Here is a 19,534-nt window from a genome sequence, read left to right as displayed (position 1 = left end):
GCAATTCAAAAAAAGATAGCAACTCAACTTGTTATTCATTTGCCTTTTATTTCGATGAAATTACTACTTTTCAGTTTTATATATAAAGTGTATGCATGACAAAAATGAATGTTATAACTTACGACCTATATTTGAACCTAAAAGTTTTTTTTAATTCACCAACTGAAAGCGTATGTTACATCGAATATTTATATACACACTTGGTATTTTGTTGCCAAGATGGATACGTGACGAGAACAACCCATTAAGCAGTGGCGGACCCATAAAATTTTTTCACAGAGGTTGAAAATTTTAAGGATAGGTTATCTATCTCTAAATATTATAACTTTTTAGTACCTTAGGGTCGGGTCGGGTCACTTAAAAAAATAAAAAACAAATTAAATTGTTAATACAAAACGAAATTACGCAAATCACGAGCCACATTAAGGCAACAAAATCCCGAGTTGGTGCACAAAAACGCACCGATTTACATATGCAATAAAAGTATGAATAAACTTTACATTTTTTTATATAAACACAGCGGTGAAGCGAAAAACTTTTAGCAACAATATTTTTATGTAAAATAAAATGATAAAATAATAATATAACAAAATAAAGTAAATAAAACAAGTTAATTTAGAAAAAGAAAAACTAACAAAGGTATACGGTAATCCAAATGAAACTAATAAATACATCAAGTTTTGTTTAAATCATTTATCTTTTATGTTACTTTTATTAGAAAAAAAAAAGAAGTTTAAATATGACAAAACATTATAAAAGAAAAAGTGTGCAAAGAAAAGTGTGTAGACACAAATACATCTAATTAAATATTATTTTCCTATTTATCTTCTTTCTCTCACCAACTCTACTTCTTCACTGTAACTTCACATCTGTCGGAAATATTTATGCCAATATTTAATATTTCTTCTTCATTCTATCTTTCTTTTCTTGATACTTCAAAGGGGTCGGTATCAAATGTTTACAGGGGTCGGTCAGGGTATTTCCGTATATAACACTAATTCTTATTTTATCACAGGGTACGGCCGACCCCTGTCGTCAAGCCATCGGTCTGCCGGACTGAGGAGACATGGTATGGTAAAACAGATGAGAGGGGTAACCAGGGTTGAAGCTTGTCAAGCTGGGCCAAGGAGATATGGTATTGGAGGTACAGCATGTTGAAGCTCTACAAAAGGTGTGGTAGGTTGAACCTAGACATATATATAACTAAACCATCAAGGACCGGATAAAGAAACGAATCTAGTAAGATTGGCTGATAAACTATACATGAGAGCGTATTATACAGCAGACGGCAATGCCACTTGCATTAATGGCAAAAAGGAATTTTACCTAAGGAGTGAGGGCATGCATGCCATTTTGGAGGAGAAGACGACATGCATGGGATAATGTAACCCCCCCTAAAATGATAAAAATGCTACATGACACGACACGCGACCTATACTCAAACACAGAAACATAAGATATTGATCCAAGTTATACATGGCGTTTAGTTCATATCTTTGGGTCAAAAACTAGGGATATTTAATTGGGTCAGCTTGGCTCATCAACAATTTTTGTCCATCTTTTTAAAATTTAAAAGGGGCCTTTAAAGGCTTTTACTTGTTAGAAATTGAATAGATTCCGGCTCACTTTCTAGTTTCTACCCATGCTTATTAATTTCAAATTTTCAACCACTTAACCTTTGAAGAGATATAGTATAACCCAAATCAGCATCTTTTAGAAATTGAATGCATTTCCGGCCCAACCACCCTACCAATTTGGGCTCATAGCCTGATACTACTGGTTACCCATTTTGGCCCGCCCATTTCAGAGACACGCTAAGAGCACACGGAGTGGCAAGTCATGAAATAAAACTGGTATTGCGTGAGAATTCTGAGAAGTCAGCATGATAATGATACCATAACTTCAAACATAATATATATATATTAGGGTTAGGATAGAATAAAAACCCACTTGAGTTGTGAAAACTCTAGAAACCCATTCTCAACCTCATGTTTTTAATTAAAGATTAAATCTTGTTGAAAACAATTAAAGTTAATAAAAAATGTAAAAGTTTATTTACATTTTCTCTCTCCTGAAAACATATATAAAAATTACTAAAAAAATGTAAAAAAATAGCAAAACATTTTTTTTATGTTTCGATGTTTTGTATTAAATGTAATAACATATATTACATGTAACAAAAAAAAAAAACGATTTTACATAAAGTTTTCACGGGTTTTCTCAACTCTAAAGGGTTTTCAAACTATACTTTTTCTATAAATATATATATATATATATATCGCACTAATTTATTCATGTATGATTGGAAATTTTACACAAGCATTAATTATCCTTGATAACACTCCAATAGATTAAATAAACCCTAGGCAATATTCATTACCTTTGAGTACCATATTTAATAGCTAACAACATATACACACGTTACATTAACCTAAAATTAACCTTACACTTTATTAAAATACATAAAACCACCCTTAACAATTTAAATTCTTGAGACCAGAGTAGCCAGATTGATTCTGCATCTGTTGAAACAAAGCAGCCATTCTACTGTAACCTTCCATTGTCATTGGCTGCAACCAACATGTTTAATTTAGTTAAGTAATGTTTTAGGCATTCCATATTTGGGCACAAGGGTGGACCATTTGAGACCTATACGAGTTGTATATGGACTGTTTTTGTCAGTTTTGTGCTCGTATGTGTTTCTGTGCCTTGTATAGTCATATACAAGTGGCATATGTCTATACGATTCATATAGACGTATACTGCTCGTCTATATAATTTTTTAATATTAGCTAAAATTTGTAAATAAAAAACACAAAATTTAAGAAGTAACAATCTACCTATATTATTAAAACAAAATCATTTTTACACATGTCATTCAACTATGTAGCCAACTAGGATGTCAGCTAATACCATTACTATTTTTAAAATTACTAACAAAATTACAAATATAACTTTAAATATTGTATTAAATAAGATTTTTAGATATTTATGAATTATAAAATTTTATTTATCATTATTTATATTTTATAAATTTATAAGGTATGTTATTATGCATATTATTAAATTTAACTTTTTTGTTGTGTTTTTTAACCACCCGTGTATTACACGGGCTATATCCTAGTTTATATTATTAATTAAAACACGTAACTAAGAGTGTCTTGTTAATAATAAACCATCTTTTATTTTCTTTAACTACCTACCTGTGATTGGCATGCAAGGAAGGCAGTCATGGGATCATTATGGTTTGGAACTCGGTCTCCCGTGGCCGCTTGCATATCCCATGAAGCCGGCATGGGTGGCATAAAGGCGGAAGGGTGGAAGACTGGTGGCATTCCGGGAATGTTGGGTCGGTTGCTACCGATAGTGTTTAAGTCCATGACTCCAGGCATTGCCATTCCCATGGGATTCATGCCAATTCCCATTCCCATTCCCATTCCCATTCCCATTCCCATTCCCATTCCCATTCCCATTCCCATTCCCATTCCCATGTGGTTCATCATGGCCATTTGAAGTTGTTGCATGGCTAATGGCATCATCATAGGTGACATGCTCATTCTTCCTATCATGTGAACTTGAGCTTGTAATTGTTTTAGATATTCTATCACTTCATCCAACATTGATGCTTTATCCGTCTGAAATTTTAAAATATAAACATTAAGGATAAAAGGAACAATTATAACACACTGTCATACATCTAATGCCACACTGTTTCATATGTCGTCATGATAGAAGACGTTCACAAATACTTATTTTTCGGGTAGTGAAAAACATACCTTGTTAGCATTTGGAACAAGCTTTTGTAGAGTCTTCATTTTCTGATTGATCTTGTCTCTTCGTCTCTAAAATGATTGATTTATAAAGTCCGTCACACATCAATATATAATAGAAAAAATGAATACTAATTAATAAAGATATATTTTATTTTTATTATTAAAATTAAAACTAAGAACAACTTTATATATATAATTAAAATTACCCGCTCAGACAGATTATGAATCGCAGCTGCTCTACTTCTTTTAATCGGAATTGAAGGTTTTCCTTTTCCTTTCTTCTTTTCTTCTGGTACCATCTTTTAAATATAAATAAATAATTGTATTAGATAAAAAAAATTAAATAAATAATTGTATTAGATAAAAAAAATACTTTTTTCTTTTACGTTAGTTTACTATAGAAAATTAAATCAAATATTGTTAACAATATATAAAAAGGGATATGCTATAACAACACTATCCTCGTTTAATTACATACCGCAAAAAGTCATCCAAAAAAAATCATACGGTCATTTTGACAAAAAAAATTCAAACTTAAAAATTTGTTGGTCACGGCAGTCCCAACAATATTCAGACAGCCGTTCTAACTATTGTGGGTTAACCTTTAAAAATTGTTGGTTAGAATTAACGTTTGGCCATTATATGGATAACTGTTCTTTCGATAGACGGTCAACCTTTGAATTTTTGGTCAAAACGGTCGTCCGATTTCTTTGTGAACGGCTATTTGAAATTATGTGGGATTAGATGTTAGACGTTGTGTGCATAGTTGTCCCCTTGAAATGCGTATACCTGAGGCCTACTGTGACAAACAGAGTCACGTTCATCGGGAGACGTTGACTTTGTGGATTTCCCCGAGATAGTATCATCCGGCGACCCCATGGAAGTCGACGGGAACCCTTTCACACCCAGTTCCCTTTTTCGAATTTCAGCGGTCAACTGTCGGCTACTCTCACTTCCACTTCCACTTCCACTTGCACTCTGGTCCCGACAGCTGCTCCACTCACGCACTGCCACACTACCACCACCATAACCCACCACGTGGTCCCGAACACCTGACCGGTCACTACTACATGACCCCACGCGCGTGGAACACCCATTATCCCCTGACGCCAGCGCGTTGGTGCCAGAGCTTGGCACCAATGCGTCCATAGTCATGGTGGCTGATGCACTAACGCTACCAGCTGCAAGAGATGAGTTGTGGTGGTCCAGCCATGGAACCAGCTCTTCGGCACCAAAGAGATCAATATGTTGTTTGCCGTGACGTTGGAAGCTGGCTTGGTTGACTATGGTCTCTAGGGTTTCGGCGGCCTGTGGCTTATCCCACGGGTACTTAGTGGTGCTGGTTTTGTACACCACGCGCGGTGGACCTAAGCCGTGCATGGCTAGCTGACCATTTTTCCATGTTAATTCCGCCACTTCATAATCGAGTCTATACAAGAAACAAAAAATATAATTAATCATCATAATACAATATTAAGATAATATTGAAAAAAACATTAGAATGTGATATCATACAACATATGCTTTGGGTAGTGAATTGGGGTTGTTCAGGTTCTAGAGGATTTAGCCAGTGTTAATAAAATATTATTTATTTATTTATTACCACAAAAGCTCTTACAAATTCTCAATTTCACAGTACTTATACCTTTTATACTTATTTTTTATAATTAAATTGTTTTTATACCAAACAAAAACTATATTTTTTTTATCAAAACAAATACGTTATCAGCAAAATACTAACAAATAGTTATATAATTTAAAGTAGTGTACACAAGAAATACAAATATTACAAAAAGTTATATAAGTTAATGTTTTTAAAATAAAAACATTACGTATTTTTTTTATCATTATACAATTTCTAAATTTAAAATGATTTAAAGTAAAAAATAAATATGGTATACAAATTATCAATACTCTCCGCGTAAATGTATAAAGAGAAAACTAAAACCGAGTTGGAGTCACCTAAACCCCTCATGGGCGTATGCCTCTAGCGCAAGCCCCTCCCAACAATCTGCAACCTCAGCCATGAACCGAGGCAGGCCGTGGATAGGAGATATTCTTATTGTTATAATTATAACACAATATTAACATAACTCGAGATAGTCTTATCGTCATCATAACACAATATTAACGTAATATATATATAAACAACTCTTTGTGAACGAGCGAGTAAAGGAGAGAGAGAAAAGAGAGCGCGCTAGCTCACATACATGGGAACATTAAGATTGGAAGACATAGAGTTAGGCAACGAAGCTTTCAGATGGCCAATATTTGAGTGATCATCTTCGACGTTCCAGCTAGGAACACACTGACTCATTCTTGAACAAGGTTTAATCACAATCAGAATCAAATTATGGGTATATGTTTCTTGGTTGATCAAAAGATGTGAAAGAGAGAAGAAACAGCTGGCTCTTTGGCTGTGAGTGCTTACATATATGGACTAGAGCTACTAGGGGTCACATTTGATATTTGGGAGGAAATTGATTCACAAGTGCATTTAATATATTATTGACTTATTGTGGTATAAGTAAATGATAAGAACAATGTCGGAAGGAGGAAAAGGACCACATGATATTAATTATTATCATTTTACTGTTCGAAAATGATACGAAAAAGATTGAACTTGTTCATCTGTATATGGATAATTTGGGAATCTCCTATTATGTAGTTTTATATGCTATGTAGTTTTGTATTATATGTGGATAATTTTTTCTTTACTTTTTAAATTAGATTTATATATTGTAGCTACATATTTTTAGGTAAATTTATTGATATATTATTTTACTACATACTAGTTATTGTATTTTTAGCTTTAAAATTTATCCAAACTTTTGATAGCTAATCTCTTTAATTTTTTACTATAAAGTATAGATCAATATTCATAAATCACTGATTCTATTTACCTTGAAATAGAAGAAAAACATATAACAAATTGCGTCGCTAGTCTTTTTAAATTTCAAAATTAAGTAATTTATAATCTTTTAGGTGCCATGCTCCTAAAACATACAAGGACACTTAATTTTCTATTGTAAAAGTCGCGTATACTTTTTTTAATGCTAGTTTGTTTCCACACGAATAAACAAAAAAATTCAAATAAGTCAGTCATATTTAAACAAAAATAAGCTTTTATAAGTTTTTAATTCAAAGTATCTTTAATATTAGTCTTTAAACATAAATTATAATGATGTTTTAATTAGTATTGCTGCAATAATGATTGCAAACACACAATGTATCAAGCCATTTAGACCAAACTCAATGCAATGCATTTAGGTATATTTGTGACATGGAAGATCGATGAGCTGGAGGCCGGAGAAAGAGAGAAGACCAAAAGTAGAAAAATTATTGAATAAGTGCATGCATTTGTGATCGGGTATATAAGATTTTTGCAATGCACATGCACATCCACACTCTTACGGGTTAAAGGGTAGCGGCGCTTGCAGCAATCTCGAAACCTGGAGTGTTTGCAATGCGCATGCACATGCACATAATATATATTGTGTCAAAACCGTTGCCTAAAAACTTAGAAAGTTATTGCATTGTAATTGCCATCCATGCACATGTTTATAATTGTGAACCATGGTAGTTATCACAATTTAGTTCACTTTTATCATAGTTAATGTTACAACTTACATTTACTTTAGCTTTGACACCTAGGAGAATAAATTTAATGCCAACGGTCATTTCGAATTCTATGAAAAGTGTATCATGAAAACAAGAATAACCAAACAATTAGATAGGAAGGCATAACATGATACTTATTCTCCTTTGTGTTCCCCTAAAGTTTAAGGTGTTGGCTACACATGCCAAAAACTATGCAAGATTACACTAAAGTTAATAAATGGGCCAGAAGCGCGTGATAGATATTCTCTATCAAGAGACAGAATCGACTCAACGAATTTGGAGTCTTAAATCGAAATAAGATTCTGTGGCCCTTTCATGACAGTTGTATATTGAAAACTACCGCTTATTGCCAGTCTCGAACTCGTGACCTCCAACTAAGCAACACATAGGTTTACCACTAGACCAGTACAAAATTTTGATTTTACTCTAGCTCAGCAATAATGTTTTGTTTTATTTTATTTTATTTGGAGACCTTTATTAAGTGTGTGCATAAAGCCTGTGTTTGCTGACCTAAGGGCCGGTCATGCTAAGAGTAAGGAAAAAGCTTGAAAGACGACATGCTTTAACAACAGAAAAAGGTTCCTTTTGTGGTTCAGCTTCAGGTCTCCGTTCATGTGCTTTTCATGATTGTTGTGTTTGATCAGGCACGAGCATTCCTGCCCTTAATTACATAGAGGTCAAGTTGCCACCTGTCTTACGAAGGGGGGTTTCCCAGCTACCTCGGTTATCCGTATGTTTATTTGACCAATCAAGACCCATAATGTTCATCTTAAAACACGTAGATCTGATCACTTTTCAATAATTACTCAACGGGAATTTAAATCATCCAAATTCTGCCACTTGGACATAAATCTTGTCTGAAGCCTAAATAAATTAAGTCGAAGGCCAAAATAATTTCGTCCGACACCTAAATTATCCCATCTGCTCTGATGATTAAAAATAGCTAGCGGCCGAAAAGTTTTATGACGTGTGACAGAATCTTGTTGGTTAAAAGTCTCGTGAAGTAATGCTTAACAAATGATCTAGGTCGAACAGCTTTAGGATAAACAATTTTTGTAAAAATTGGTTCGTTAAATGAAGATTGTTACATTGAACTTAGAAGAGCAATTAAGAAGGTTCACAAAATAATCCCACAAAAAGCCATTGCATGAAAATAGGGGTTTGATTGATTGACGTGTTGGAGAACAAAGATTGTGAACCATATTTAGCCACCGAGAGTGAACCACCACCACATGCATAACCCCTTTCAAGTATCACCCACTCGCCCAAACATGTTAGATTCTTGTCCCTTGGAACCCAATTTCATATCAAATTATCATACTTGTTAGTCCTACGCTAGCGAGTCTACATGTTCGATCTACGGGTAAAGTATATGTCTCTAATCTTCGTGCTAGATCTACGGGTTTACAGATTGAAAGGATGAAAGTAGCGAGTCCGAAAAAAAAAATACTCTAGATATATAGATGTTATATGTAAGTTTCGTAGTTTGCAAATGTTTGGAATGATTTTTCTCCGGTGTATTTAATCGATGGCTGAAAAGAACCAAGAACGAGAGCCTACTTCGTATTATGAGACTTATGTACCCATCATAGAACAAAGACTTGATTAGTTGAGGAACTATTAGGAGGGTTAAGTTATTCTATAAAAGGAAACAAAAATTAGAAAGATAAGGCGATTTGTAGCAATAAAAAAAAATCCCTTATGATATAATGAATTTTTTTTTTAAAAAATCATAGCTCAAATTTTAATACAAAAACAGAAATGTAAAAACACAAAAATTTTTCTACCATCTTCCTCGTTCTTAAAAAAAAAAACACAATGTTGAGTGAAAAATATCATTGAGTTTTTGTGTTTATCATTGTGTTTTGTGTTTATTTTCGTCATTGATTGTCTTTTTTTCTTGATGTGTTATTACTCAACATTGTGTCATATTTTGTTCGGCATTGTGCTATATTTTGCGATATGTTGTGTCTTTATTTGTTTATCATTGTGTTGTTTGTTCATTTTCGACATTGTGTATTTTTTCTCGGCATTGTGTCTTTTCGACGTTTTTTTTTGGAACGGGAGTGACGGAATAAACATTTTAGTTTTTTTAATTTTTTTCGCTTTTTATTTATATATTGAGTTATGATTTTTCTATTAATTTTTAAGAGATTTTGTATGGGCACAAATTCTTCTCACAATTCTTATTTTTGTCTCTCTTTAGATTTTAAATTTTATATAGTTCAAACGACACAAACTTTCATAAAAGAGTGTGTTAATTAACAATTAATTAAACAGGGAAACAATTTGGGTTAAAATAAGCAGAAACTCTATATACTGTTATTAATCGACTTTTGTTAGCAAGAATTGAGTTACTGTTGATTGTACAGGGTTATACGTGGCGCATTAAGTATGATTTTTGACAACCTTTTGCCGGCTAGGATGTCAAATCCACTAATACGCCGCGTATAACCCTATACACGGCGTATTAAGGTATGTGGTGGGTGTTCATAATAGGACCTATTTTCGGTGGCTATTGATCAATCAGTTTCTACTAAAAATTTAGTTTATTTGTTGTAGGTATCATGCCACTCATTTCTTGGGCAGCAAGGCCCCCATAATGGGCACAACTCCTTAGAACTAAGGGTTCAAAAGAATTGATACAAAATTAGTCACAAAATAGTGTATACTTCATAAATTTTATCTTGTATCGAAATTTATTTTGGTTCTCTTTGGTCTCAACGCTCAAGTAAATCTCATTTAACTAATATTACACTGAGAAACCAACAAATATTAAAATTACATAAACTCGATCATTAACACGTTAAACGAGTAAAATGAGTTAGCAAATGTGTTAGCATAAATTTTATACCCAAAAAAAAAAAATTATAAACAGATCACCCACAAGTCATATTGTAAACATGTTAAATATGTTGAGGGATTAAGGTAACATGAATTGACAAGTTAAAATGTGTTGGTAGAAATTACCGTTATAAATGAGTGCAAGAGGGTAGCAACTTCTGATTTCATAATAAAAATGTTATAAATAGAATGTTCATGTTGAAGGATTGTAAACGTGTTAAACATGCAGTGGGATATTGTAAATGAGTATGTGGTTATAAATTTTAAATGTGTTCTCTCTTAAACGGATTGAAAGGTTAATTTTACAATTTATATGTTCTATCTTCATATTTTAAATTGTAATTCTAATTGCCATATAATATGGGCCTAACCAGTGTTAAATTTCTATAAGATTGATTAGCAAGTTAGGACCAGTTCCTCAACCCCCCCCCCCCCCCCCCCCCCCCCCCCGCGCGGCCGCCCCACACAACCCACAAAACCAGTAGCCGATAATGAGTTTTTGCCGACAAAATAAGATAAATTCTAACTTAATCTAATAATCACACTCAAAACAAAAGAGCAGCGCTATAGTAGTACCCGGGTGACCTTCTCTAAGGAGGTTGCCGGTTCATGACATGACCATGCATACAAAGGCACACGGCATGACCACACATACAGTAAAGTAATCTTGTGAATTGTGATGAAATTCTCATTCTAACCTTTCTTTTTGATATTTAAAAAGGTATGATATATAACATGTACCTAATATTCAAACTTCTTGTTGTATTCTATATGGATGGTGTTGATGATCCTAGCTCAAATGGTTCAAGTTTCACACGTGTTAAAAAAGATAGGGGGTTCATGGCTAGGCCAGAAAGTTTTCTGACCTATAGTTGGTTTTCTCCAGAAAGTGGTCTTTGGTATTTAGAAAATGAAGATAGATCGAGTGATCTGTGTGTAATCTAAATTAGTTGTTTAAAATATTTATACGATAAGATATATATAAATATATCTATATGAATAGTAGATGGTCAACCCCAAGAATAAACCAAAGATGCAAACCCAATGGTCCAATATCAACCCAACTACTTAGTTCTTATCCGAACGCAATAACTAAGAATAGGATATTTGCTCCTTATTAATGGTGATAAGGATGCTCTAGAACTATCTTCTAAATCTTGTTCATTAGTTACTAGGTTGGTAGTCCGTGTGATACACGGGTAAGATGTATTATGAAGTCTAATAAATTAGAATTTACTGAAGATAGAAAAAATTGCATGATTAAGCTAACATAAATTTCTAAAAAAAATTTCACACACGACGGTATGTTAGATACTTATATATAACATAGGTTGGTTAAATTTTATAATGAAAACTACACAATATGAAAAGGTTGAAAGAATACGATAAATAAATAATCTAAAGAAATATTGTATATAGTCGAATTGATAAAAAAATTACAGAAAAAAAAGGGAAAAATCATAGAATAGTAACCAAGTTTCAAAAATGTTCTTATTATGTCACTGATGCAAAATTTCTCCAAATCGGTTCACTAAATCTTTAAATTGAGCCTCACTGATTTTTTTTTGTGTGTCAAGAAAGCATTGGATATTAAGATGTGGGAGTCGGAATTTGCAATATATTTAGTTTAATTTAAAAATTTTTAGAACGTTAATTATGGTAAAAAACAAAAAATAAAATCCGCGTCACTACTCAACGTCAACATAAAAAAAAGATAAAAAAAATTTCCTATGTGAAACAAAAAAGAAAAATGCTAGAAAAACATATTAAAACCTTTAATTTAATAAAATATAAAAGTTGAGTGACTTAACTTAAACACTTTTTAAACTTTTGTCCTAATTGAATCACTTTTAAAACCTAGTTACTATTCTATGAAATTGAATAAAAAAAATAAATGTTGAATGCAATACATAAAGTGTTATGGATTAGGAATCATCTTAAAAGCATATCGTTCCTTCAAAGCAAAATACTATAGCCTTTGAAAACAATAAAGTGCGTTCATTTTTTCATACATAATGATGTTGTGATACTTGATCGTTGTGTATGTACTATCCTATATATATCTATTTTAATTCCAATCTATATTATCAACATTACATTAAAGAAAATATATATACATGTTAATGAGATCTGCACAAACTTTCGAATTAAGCTTCAACTTGACAGTTAACTAAAAGTTTGTGCTCAATTAACCATACATTTTGCAAGGGTAACATTTACATTTCAAATGTGAATAACAAAATTAAAACTAATTAGAAATTAAGTAGTTCCCCTATATAGCATATTTAGATTTGAAGGTACCATCACGCCTTAGGCTTTGGCCAAGTATACTCTGACATAAAAGAAGCACAAGCATCCCATGTTCTTACAATTTCTTAGTGACATAGGTTTTCTTAGTGACATAGGTTGTGAGGCACTTCTAAGACATACTGAATCTTCGATTTTTTTTTTCTTTTTTTTTGAAATACCCTCAAACTCCTTGCTATAAAATAAGCATACCAAGCATGTCAAAAGACAAGAATACCCCTCTGCATTTTTACTTGAAAATTAGGATTGATTGCTGCACATATGAACAAAATACCCTTTAAAAAATAGAAATAAGTGCAACAACTTTAATACCATGAATGGTGTTAGAGGATGACACTAAATCCACTTTTCAAATTCCTAACAATTCAAGACATTCAGTTGAGTCAGTTTATTTAGAACTTCATGATTGTAATGAAAATGAAAACTCTCAAAAAATATAATAGGGATTTAATGGTTACCCAATCCAATCAACTCTCATTCGCATTCATATCCGATGTTGCCCTAAACTCAAGACATCATTCACCGTAAAAAATGGTAATGGTATGTGAACAAAATAATTTTTGAAAACAAGATCTGAATAAAAGAAGGCGGATGCAAAAATTAGGTACCATCGCCATGCCTGTCCACTTGTCCAACAACGGACACAAATGAGAATTGAAGATCCCATTTTTGACGGGAACCAAACTGATTTTTTTAGAGTAGACCTTTTTGACCCAAACAAAATTGATGATTAATTTTTAAAGTCACGCGCTTTAACTCAAACCAAATTGACACCTTTTTAAAATGACATGAACTCTATAGAGGGAGGGTAGCAAAGCTATCCACGGATCCCTTATCCGACCCGCGGATCGTCAAAGACATCTGCATCCCACGGATCCATCAACCAACCTGCGGAGTCCCAAAAGACATCCGCACAAGGAATAAGTGGACTGGTAAAGCCATCCACAATCCAAGACACTTCGTGGAACTCCGTCATAACCTGCGGATGGTCACGCGAGCATCCGCGGAAGGAATCCACAAACAAACTCAAGGGACTCATCACACGTATGATCCCCACGTGATATGGAAGAGCAGTTGTAACAAACTACTTCTAGAAGATTCCCTCAAAACCTCTTGATAGCGACATCGGCCAATGGAAAGAGGACACCTGGACACGTAATGGCCATCCCACGACGTGCACAGATAATGGCTACACCATAAACGGGTCCAGACTGTCACATCCAATAAACGCCCGACACGTGTCCGTTCAGGCAGAGAAGGAATAACTTGATAGTGACAACTCCACCAATCACCTTCCCTCCGCCTTAGGCTATAAATACGATGATCATCTCTTCAAGGTATTCGCTCACACTCTCAAGCCTTAAGCAATTTCATACTGTGTCCTACTTTATTCCGTTCAAAGTACGATACTTATTCTCACGCCGGAGGGTGGTTAAAGAAAGACCCCCCACTATGTCCTTCCCGTAATGAGTCTTAACGGTGTTTCGTTTTGCAGGCATCAGCTTGGATCTGTTCTCATCACTTCAGTACACTCAAATCTGGGGAAAATACTCGATCAGACTATCCAGTTCGATCCAGTGTTTCTTCAAACTCCTTGCAGGCATCAGCTTTGGCCAAGTATACTCTGACATAAAAGAAGCACAAGCATCCCATGTTCTTACAATTTCTTAGTGACATAGGTTTTCTTAGTGACATAGGTTGTGAGGCACTTCTAAGACATACTGAATCTTCGATTTTTTTTTTCTTTTTTTTTGAAATACCCTCAAACTCCTTGCTATAAAATAAGCATACCAAGCATGTCAAAAGACAAGAATACCCCTCTGCATTTTTACTTGAAAATTAGGATTGATTGCTGCACATATGAACAAAATACCCTTTAAAAAATAGAAATAAGTGCAACAACTTTAATACCATGAATGGTGTTAGAGGATGACACTAAATCCACTTTTCAAATTCCTAACAATTCAAGACATTCAGTTGAGTCAGTTTATTTAGAACTTCATGATTGTAATGAAAAAGAAAACTCTCAAAAAATATAATAGGGATTTAATGGTTACCCAATCCAATCAACTCTCATTCGCATTCATATCCGATGTTGCCCTAAACTCAAGACATCATTCACCGTAAAAAATGGTAATGGTATGTGAACAAAATAATTTTTGAAAACAAGATCTGAATAAAAGAAGGCGGATGCAAAAATTAGGTACCATCGCCATGCCTGTCCACTTGTCCAACAACGGACACAAATGAGAATTGAAGATCCCATTTTTGACGGGAACCAAACTGATTTTTTTAGAGTAGACCTTTTTGACCCAAACAAAATTGATGATTAATTTTTAAAGTCACGCGCTTTAACTCAAACCAAATTGACACCTTTTTAAAATGACATGAACTCTATAGAGGGAGGGTAGCAAAGCTATCCACGGATCCCTTATCCGACCCGCGGATCGTCAAAGACATCTGCATCCCACGGATCCATCAACCAACCTGCGGAATCCCAAAAGACATCCGCACAAGGAATAAGTGGACTGGTAAAGCCATCCACAATCCAAGACACTTCGTGGAACTCCGTCATAACCTGCGGATGGTCACGCGAGCATCCGCGGAAGGAATCCACAAACAAACTCAAGGGACTCATCACACGTATGATCCCCACGTGATATGGAAGAGCAGTTGTAACAAACTACTTCTAGAAGATTCCCTCAAAACCTCTTGATAGCGACATCGGCCAATGGAAAGAGGACACCTGGACACGTAATGGCCATCCCACGACGTGCACAGATAATGGCTACACCATAAACGGGTCCAGACTGTCACATCCAATAAACGCCCGACACGTGTCCGTTCAGGCAGAGAAGGAATAACTTGATAGTGACAACTCCACCAATCACCTTCCCTCCGCCTTAGGCTATAAATACGATGATCATCTCTTCAAGGTATTCGCTCACACTCTCAAGCCTTAAGCAATTTCATACTGTGTCCTACTTTATTCCGTTCAAAGTACGATACTTATTCTCACGCCGGAGGGTGGTTAAAGAAAGACCCCCCACTATGTCCTTCCCGTAATGAGTCTTAACGGTGTTTCGTTTTGCAGGCATCAGCTTGGATCTGTTCTCATCACTTCAGTACACTCAAATCTGGGGAAAATACTCGATCAGACTATCCAGTTCGATCCAGTGTTTCTTCAAACTCATTTTGCTCAGAACCTATATTGACGCTTTTAAAATGTCGTGTGGGCGTCTGAAATAATAAATACCGTGCTCCCACTTAACGATATATACCTTAAGATCTGAATCGTGCTGCCAGGCTACCATATCACCTTTAACGTCTTTAGCAGGCTTGTACTTCTTTATCTGGTATGCAGATTCCCGAGCTTTCTCAACTTTCACATTTTCTCGGTCATGATATCTGAAAGTCTCGATCATCTTATTCATCTTCTCAACGTTATACTCAAACATACCATCAAAAGCACGTTTCCGCTTCTTCTCTATAGTGGACACATAGCTCGATTCAGTAGCTTTTAACTTATCTTTCTCCTTCTGTAATCGACGTTCTGCCGCATTGAAATGCTCAGTTGTAAAGAACAGAATACCCGAGTCATTGTTATTATTTGTGTAAAAATCTGGATATTCTTCAGCAGTAACATCTTCCATTTCCACTTTTTCAAAATCAGGTACATTCCCGTGAGGAATACTTGTATCATTACGATCTTCCATCTCCACATCCACGTTTTTACCCAATTTCTCAATCTCATCATCATTTAGATCCAGAAGCAAGGCAATTTGTTCTTTCGTTAAAGAATGATCAACAAATTCACCTTCTTCGATCTCATCAGCATTCACCATACTATATACAATCCCATCCATTCCTACAAACAGAAGCATGTTAGCCGGAACAACATCTATAGGCTTGGCTCTCGTGTAATCTTTATATGGAACAATCTATAGATTACTCACTTCAGACCCACCACCAACACTCGCATCAGTCTTATTACCCGCCGATTGTGTAGAACTTTCGCTCGGTTGCTGATCTACCCCACCCCCTACACCATCCCGATTGTCTTCATTATTCTTCAACTTCTTTAATTCATCTTCTTTGCATGTTAATTGAAGAATAATCTCCTCCTATTTGTCTAACCTCTCCCCCTGAGCAGTAACTAGGGCTCGAAGTTCCTTATTATCTCGCTGAGCCGATAGAAGATGCCTAAGAAAATTTCGTTGTGCTAGCTCGTTTGCAGCTCGATCTGCTTGCATTTGGGTGTGTTGTAAATGCAACAGATTCATCATGTGAAACCATTGAGCGTGAGGAGCCATGCGATAGAAATTAGGATGTACTAGTTGCATAGGACCTTGAGGACGACTGAATGTCATAAAAGAGTGCTCAGGCCTCGACAATGGTGTAGGAGTAACATGAGTAATAGAAGTCGTTGGCTGTTGTGAAGGCATCTGTGCCAATACAACATGTAAGATATCTCCAAAATGAGGATCAGGCCTCACAGTAGTAGCCAAAGTCAAAGTTGGAGGCATTGGAGACGTAGTCATCTGCACAGGTGTTGGAGAACGAGGAAAATCTGCCATTGTAATAGGAGTAGGAGATCGTGGAATCTGTGTAACTTGAACTGGAGAAGCAGTAGAAGCAATAATAGTAGTAGAAGCAGCAGTAGAAGGCACAAACGGCTGACTTGGTATCTCAATACCCGAACCCCTTCTAACTCGTTGTTTCTTGATTTTCTCCCTTTTGTCCGTCATCGGTTCTTTACCTTTACGCTTACGCTTTTGTTCATAAGTTAACTCGGCTTGTGGTCCTGGACCACCATCACCACCATCATCACCATCACCACCTTCACGCTCCGAATCGGAATCGTCATGAATCCAACGATCATTAGGTGGCGCGACATAATCAATATTCGCTAGATGACCAATCAATCGTTTAAATTTTGGCCGATCTGCCAAACTCTGACCTCTATAAGATCTCAACCGTCTCATAGTTTCTTCGTTCATGTGTTCAAGCTTCATAACATCAGCTTGATCTTTCTCCAAGTCTGGCACCAAATCATTTATCATCATTTGCAAAAATCGAGGATACATTAAGAATTTGTGTCTGTTGGTGATGTTCTCCTTTAAATGATAGTAAACCAATTCGGAGAAATTGAACGGTTTATTCAGCAGTAGAGCCACGAATGCAGATTGTAGCATCACCCTGCACTCGTCGAAACCTCCTTTCCGACCACCCAGGCAATGAATAAGAACATGAAGCAGATACTTGTATTGTTCACAACAGTTCGCTTTGTTGTACATTGATCTGCCCAAATCACCATTATACTTTACTCGGCCGAATAATCCTCTGATCAATGCTCGATCGAACTCACACCTATCATCAATAGTATCATGAAAACCCAGTGAGTCTCTGATCACGCCAATATCAATCACTACCCGTTTGTCTTGAATAACCGCTTCAATCTGATTTTCCGCTTCAATAAATTTAGCAGTATTCCAAAATTCTTGTATTATCTTCTGATAAACAACAGTACGGGTAGAAATGGCCTTGTAAATTCTGGAACGGATGAGAAAGCTAATCATACCCCCAAATATAGGAGTATCTTCAAAGTTCGGCTCTAAAAACGCACATATGTTGTGGCTTTTATTCCAAGTAAGTGCCATATCTGTTTAGAACAAACATACATTAGTAAAATAGATGAATATAAACAAATTGTTTAACAAATGACAATCACATTCGTTAAAAACTGGAAACGAATGGTACATTCGTTAAACATGAATAGGTTTATTCGTTATCTTTAACGAATTATCCTTAATCGTTAACCTATTCGTTACAAGTAACGAATCGAATCACTCTTAACGAATCCAATCTGAATCGTTATGACTTGAAACAATCCATTCGTTATTTTAACGAATCATACAGTCATTCGTTAACTGTCTTAACGAACCAAGCAACAATCGTTATAAAGATAACGAATCATGCTTCATTCGTTATAAAAACTAACGAATCAGTTTAGAGTGTCTGTTTAACTAATCTGATTGTCAAAATACAAACAATTTTGACTATTTATAGTCAAAATCGTCATGTTCATATCAGAAACTGTTGAACTTCCAAACAATCTGTACGATTAACCATTGAGTTTGTGTTCGGAAACCAAATGCATTTAATCATCCATCAATTTATCAATACAAAAGTATTCTCATATATGAATATTATCGATTTCTTTATTCAATTAAGGATCAATTTTTTTTAATGAATCAGTTTGACACTTAAACCACTGATAAAGCGTCGTGACACACATATGATGATTATTGTAATTACCTGCTGATCACAAAGATAACAACCAATTAGGCTAATATGCAAGTAATGAATTCTGATGAAATTTTGGCAGAGTTTCGTTTAGAGAAGACAATGGAATAGGAATTAGGTGAATGAACCGTCATTCGTCTAACCTTGGGATTATATCCAATAATTTCACGTGAATCGAAATCATTCTTTCAAAATTTGAACTAATGAATGGCCTCATTCGTTAACTATTGAATCTTATTCGTTAAAAATTTTAACGAATCTTCTCTCATTCGTTAAATTGTCAACGAATAACTAAGTTATTCGTTAATCTTTAACGAATAATACATTAACCATTCTTATTCGTTAAATGTTTAAACGAATGTCTTCCATTCGTTATGCACAACGGAAGCGAATGTCTTTATAACGAATGAGAAACTCATTCGTTATGTTTAAATAACGAAAGGCTTTACATTCGTTAAACTTTTTAACGAATCACCATATTCCTTAGCGAATGAGACAAAATTCTCATTTTAAGGAATTAAATAATCAATTAAATCCAAGGTAGGTTTTAATTGCATACATTAAAATACCCGATCACCGTGGATCGGTAATACTTATCTTAAACAAAATTTTACATTAAAACATCAATTGTTACCAATTGAAAATATGTTAAGCATGATTTAACTTAAACTTTTTCCGGGGTT

General features: G+C 34.8%; 1 protein-coding gene across 1 annotated transcript; it reads right to left on the bottom strand.

The window, feature by feature from the left end:
* Positions 1 to 2,293: 2,293 nt before the first annotated feature.
* LOC143557796 (transcription factor UNE10-like) lies at positions 2,294 to 6,099 on the bottom strand. The gene is made up of 6 exons (XM_077046786.1): positions 5,984 to 6,099; positions 4,563 to 5,202; positions 3,980 to 4,072; positions 3,777 to 3,842; positions 3,204 to 3,635; positions 2,294 to 2,570 (listed from the first exon to the last, which is right to left on the bottom strand). The coding sequence occupies exons 1-6, from the start codon at positions 6,088 to 6,090 to the stop codon at positions 2,475 to 2,477; spliced, it is 1,434 nt and encodes a 477-aa protein (XP_076902901.1). The 5' UTR covers positions 6,091 to 6,099; the 3' UTR covers positions 2,294 to 2,474.
* Between the last annotated feature and the right edge of the window lie 13,435 nt (positions 6,100 to 19,534).

This window comes from Bidens hawaiensis, unplaced genomic scaffold (assembly GCF_021521415.1).
Source record: "Bidens hawaiensis isolate Kalapana, Puna unplaced genomic scaffold, B.hawaiensis_p1.1 tig00019187_1, whole genome shotgun sequence".
NCBI classification, from domain to species: Eukaryota; Viridiplantae; Streptophyta; class Magnoliopsida; order Asterales; family Asteraceae; genus Bidens; species Bidens hawaiensis.
Note: the sequence above shows the minus strand (reverse complement) of the source record. Positions and strands in the feature narration are given on the sequence as shown.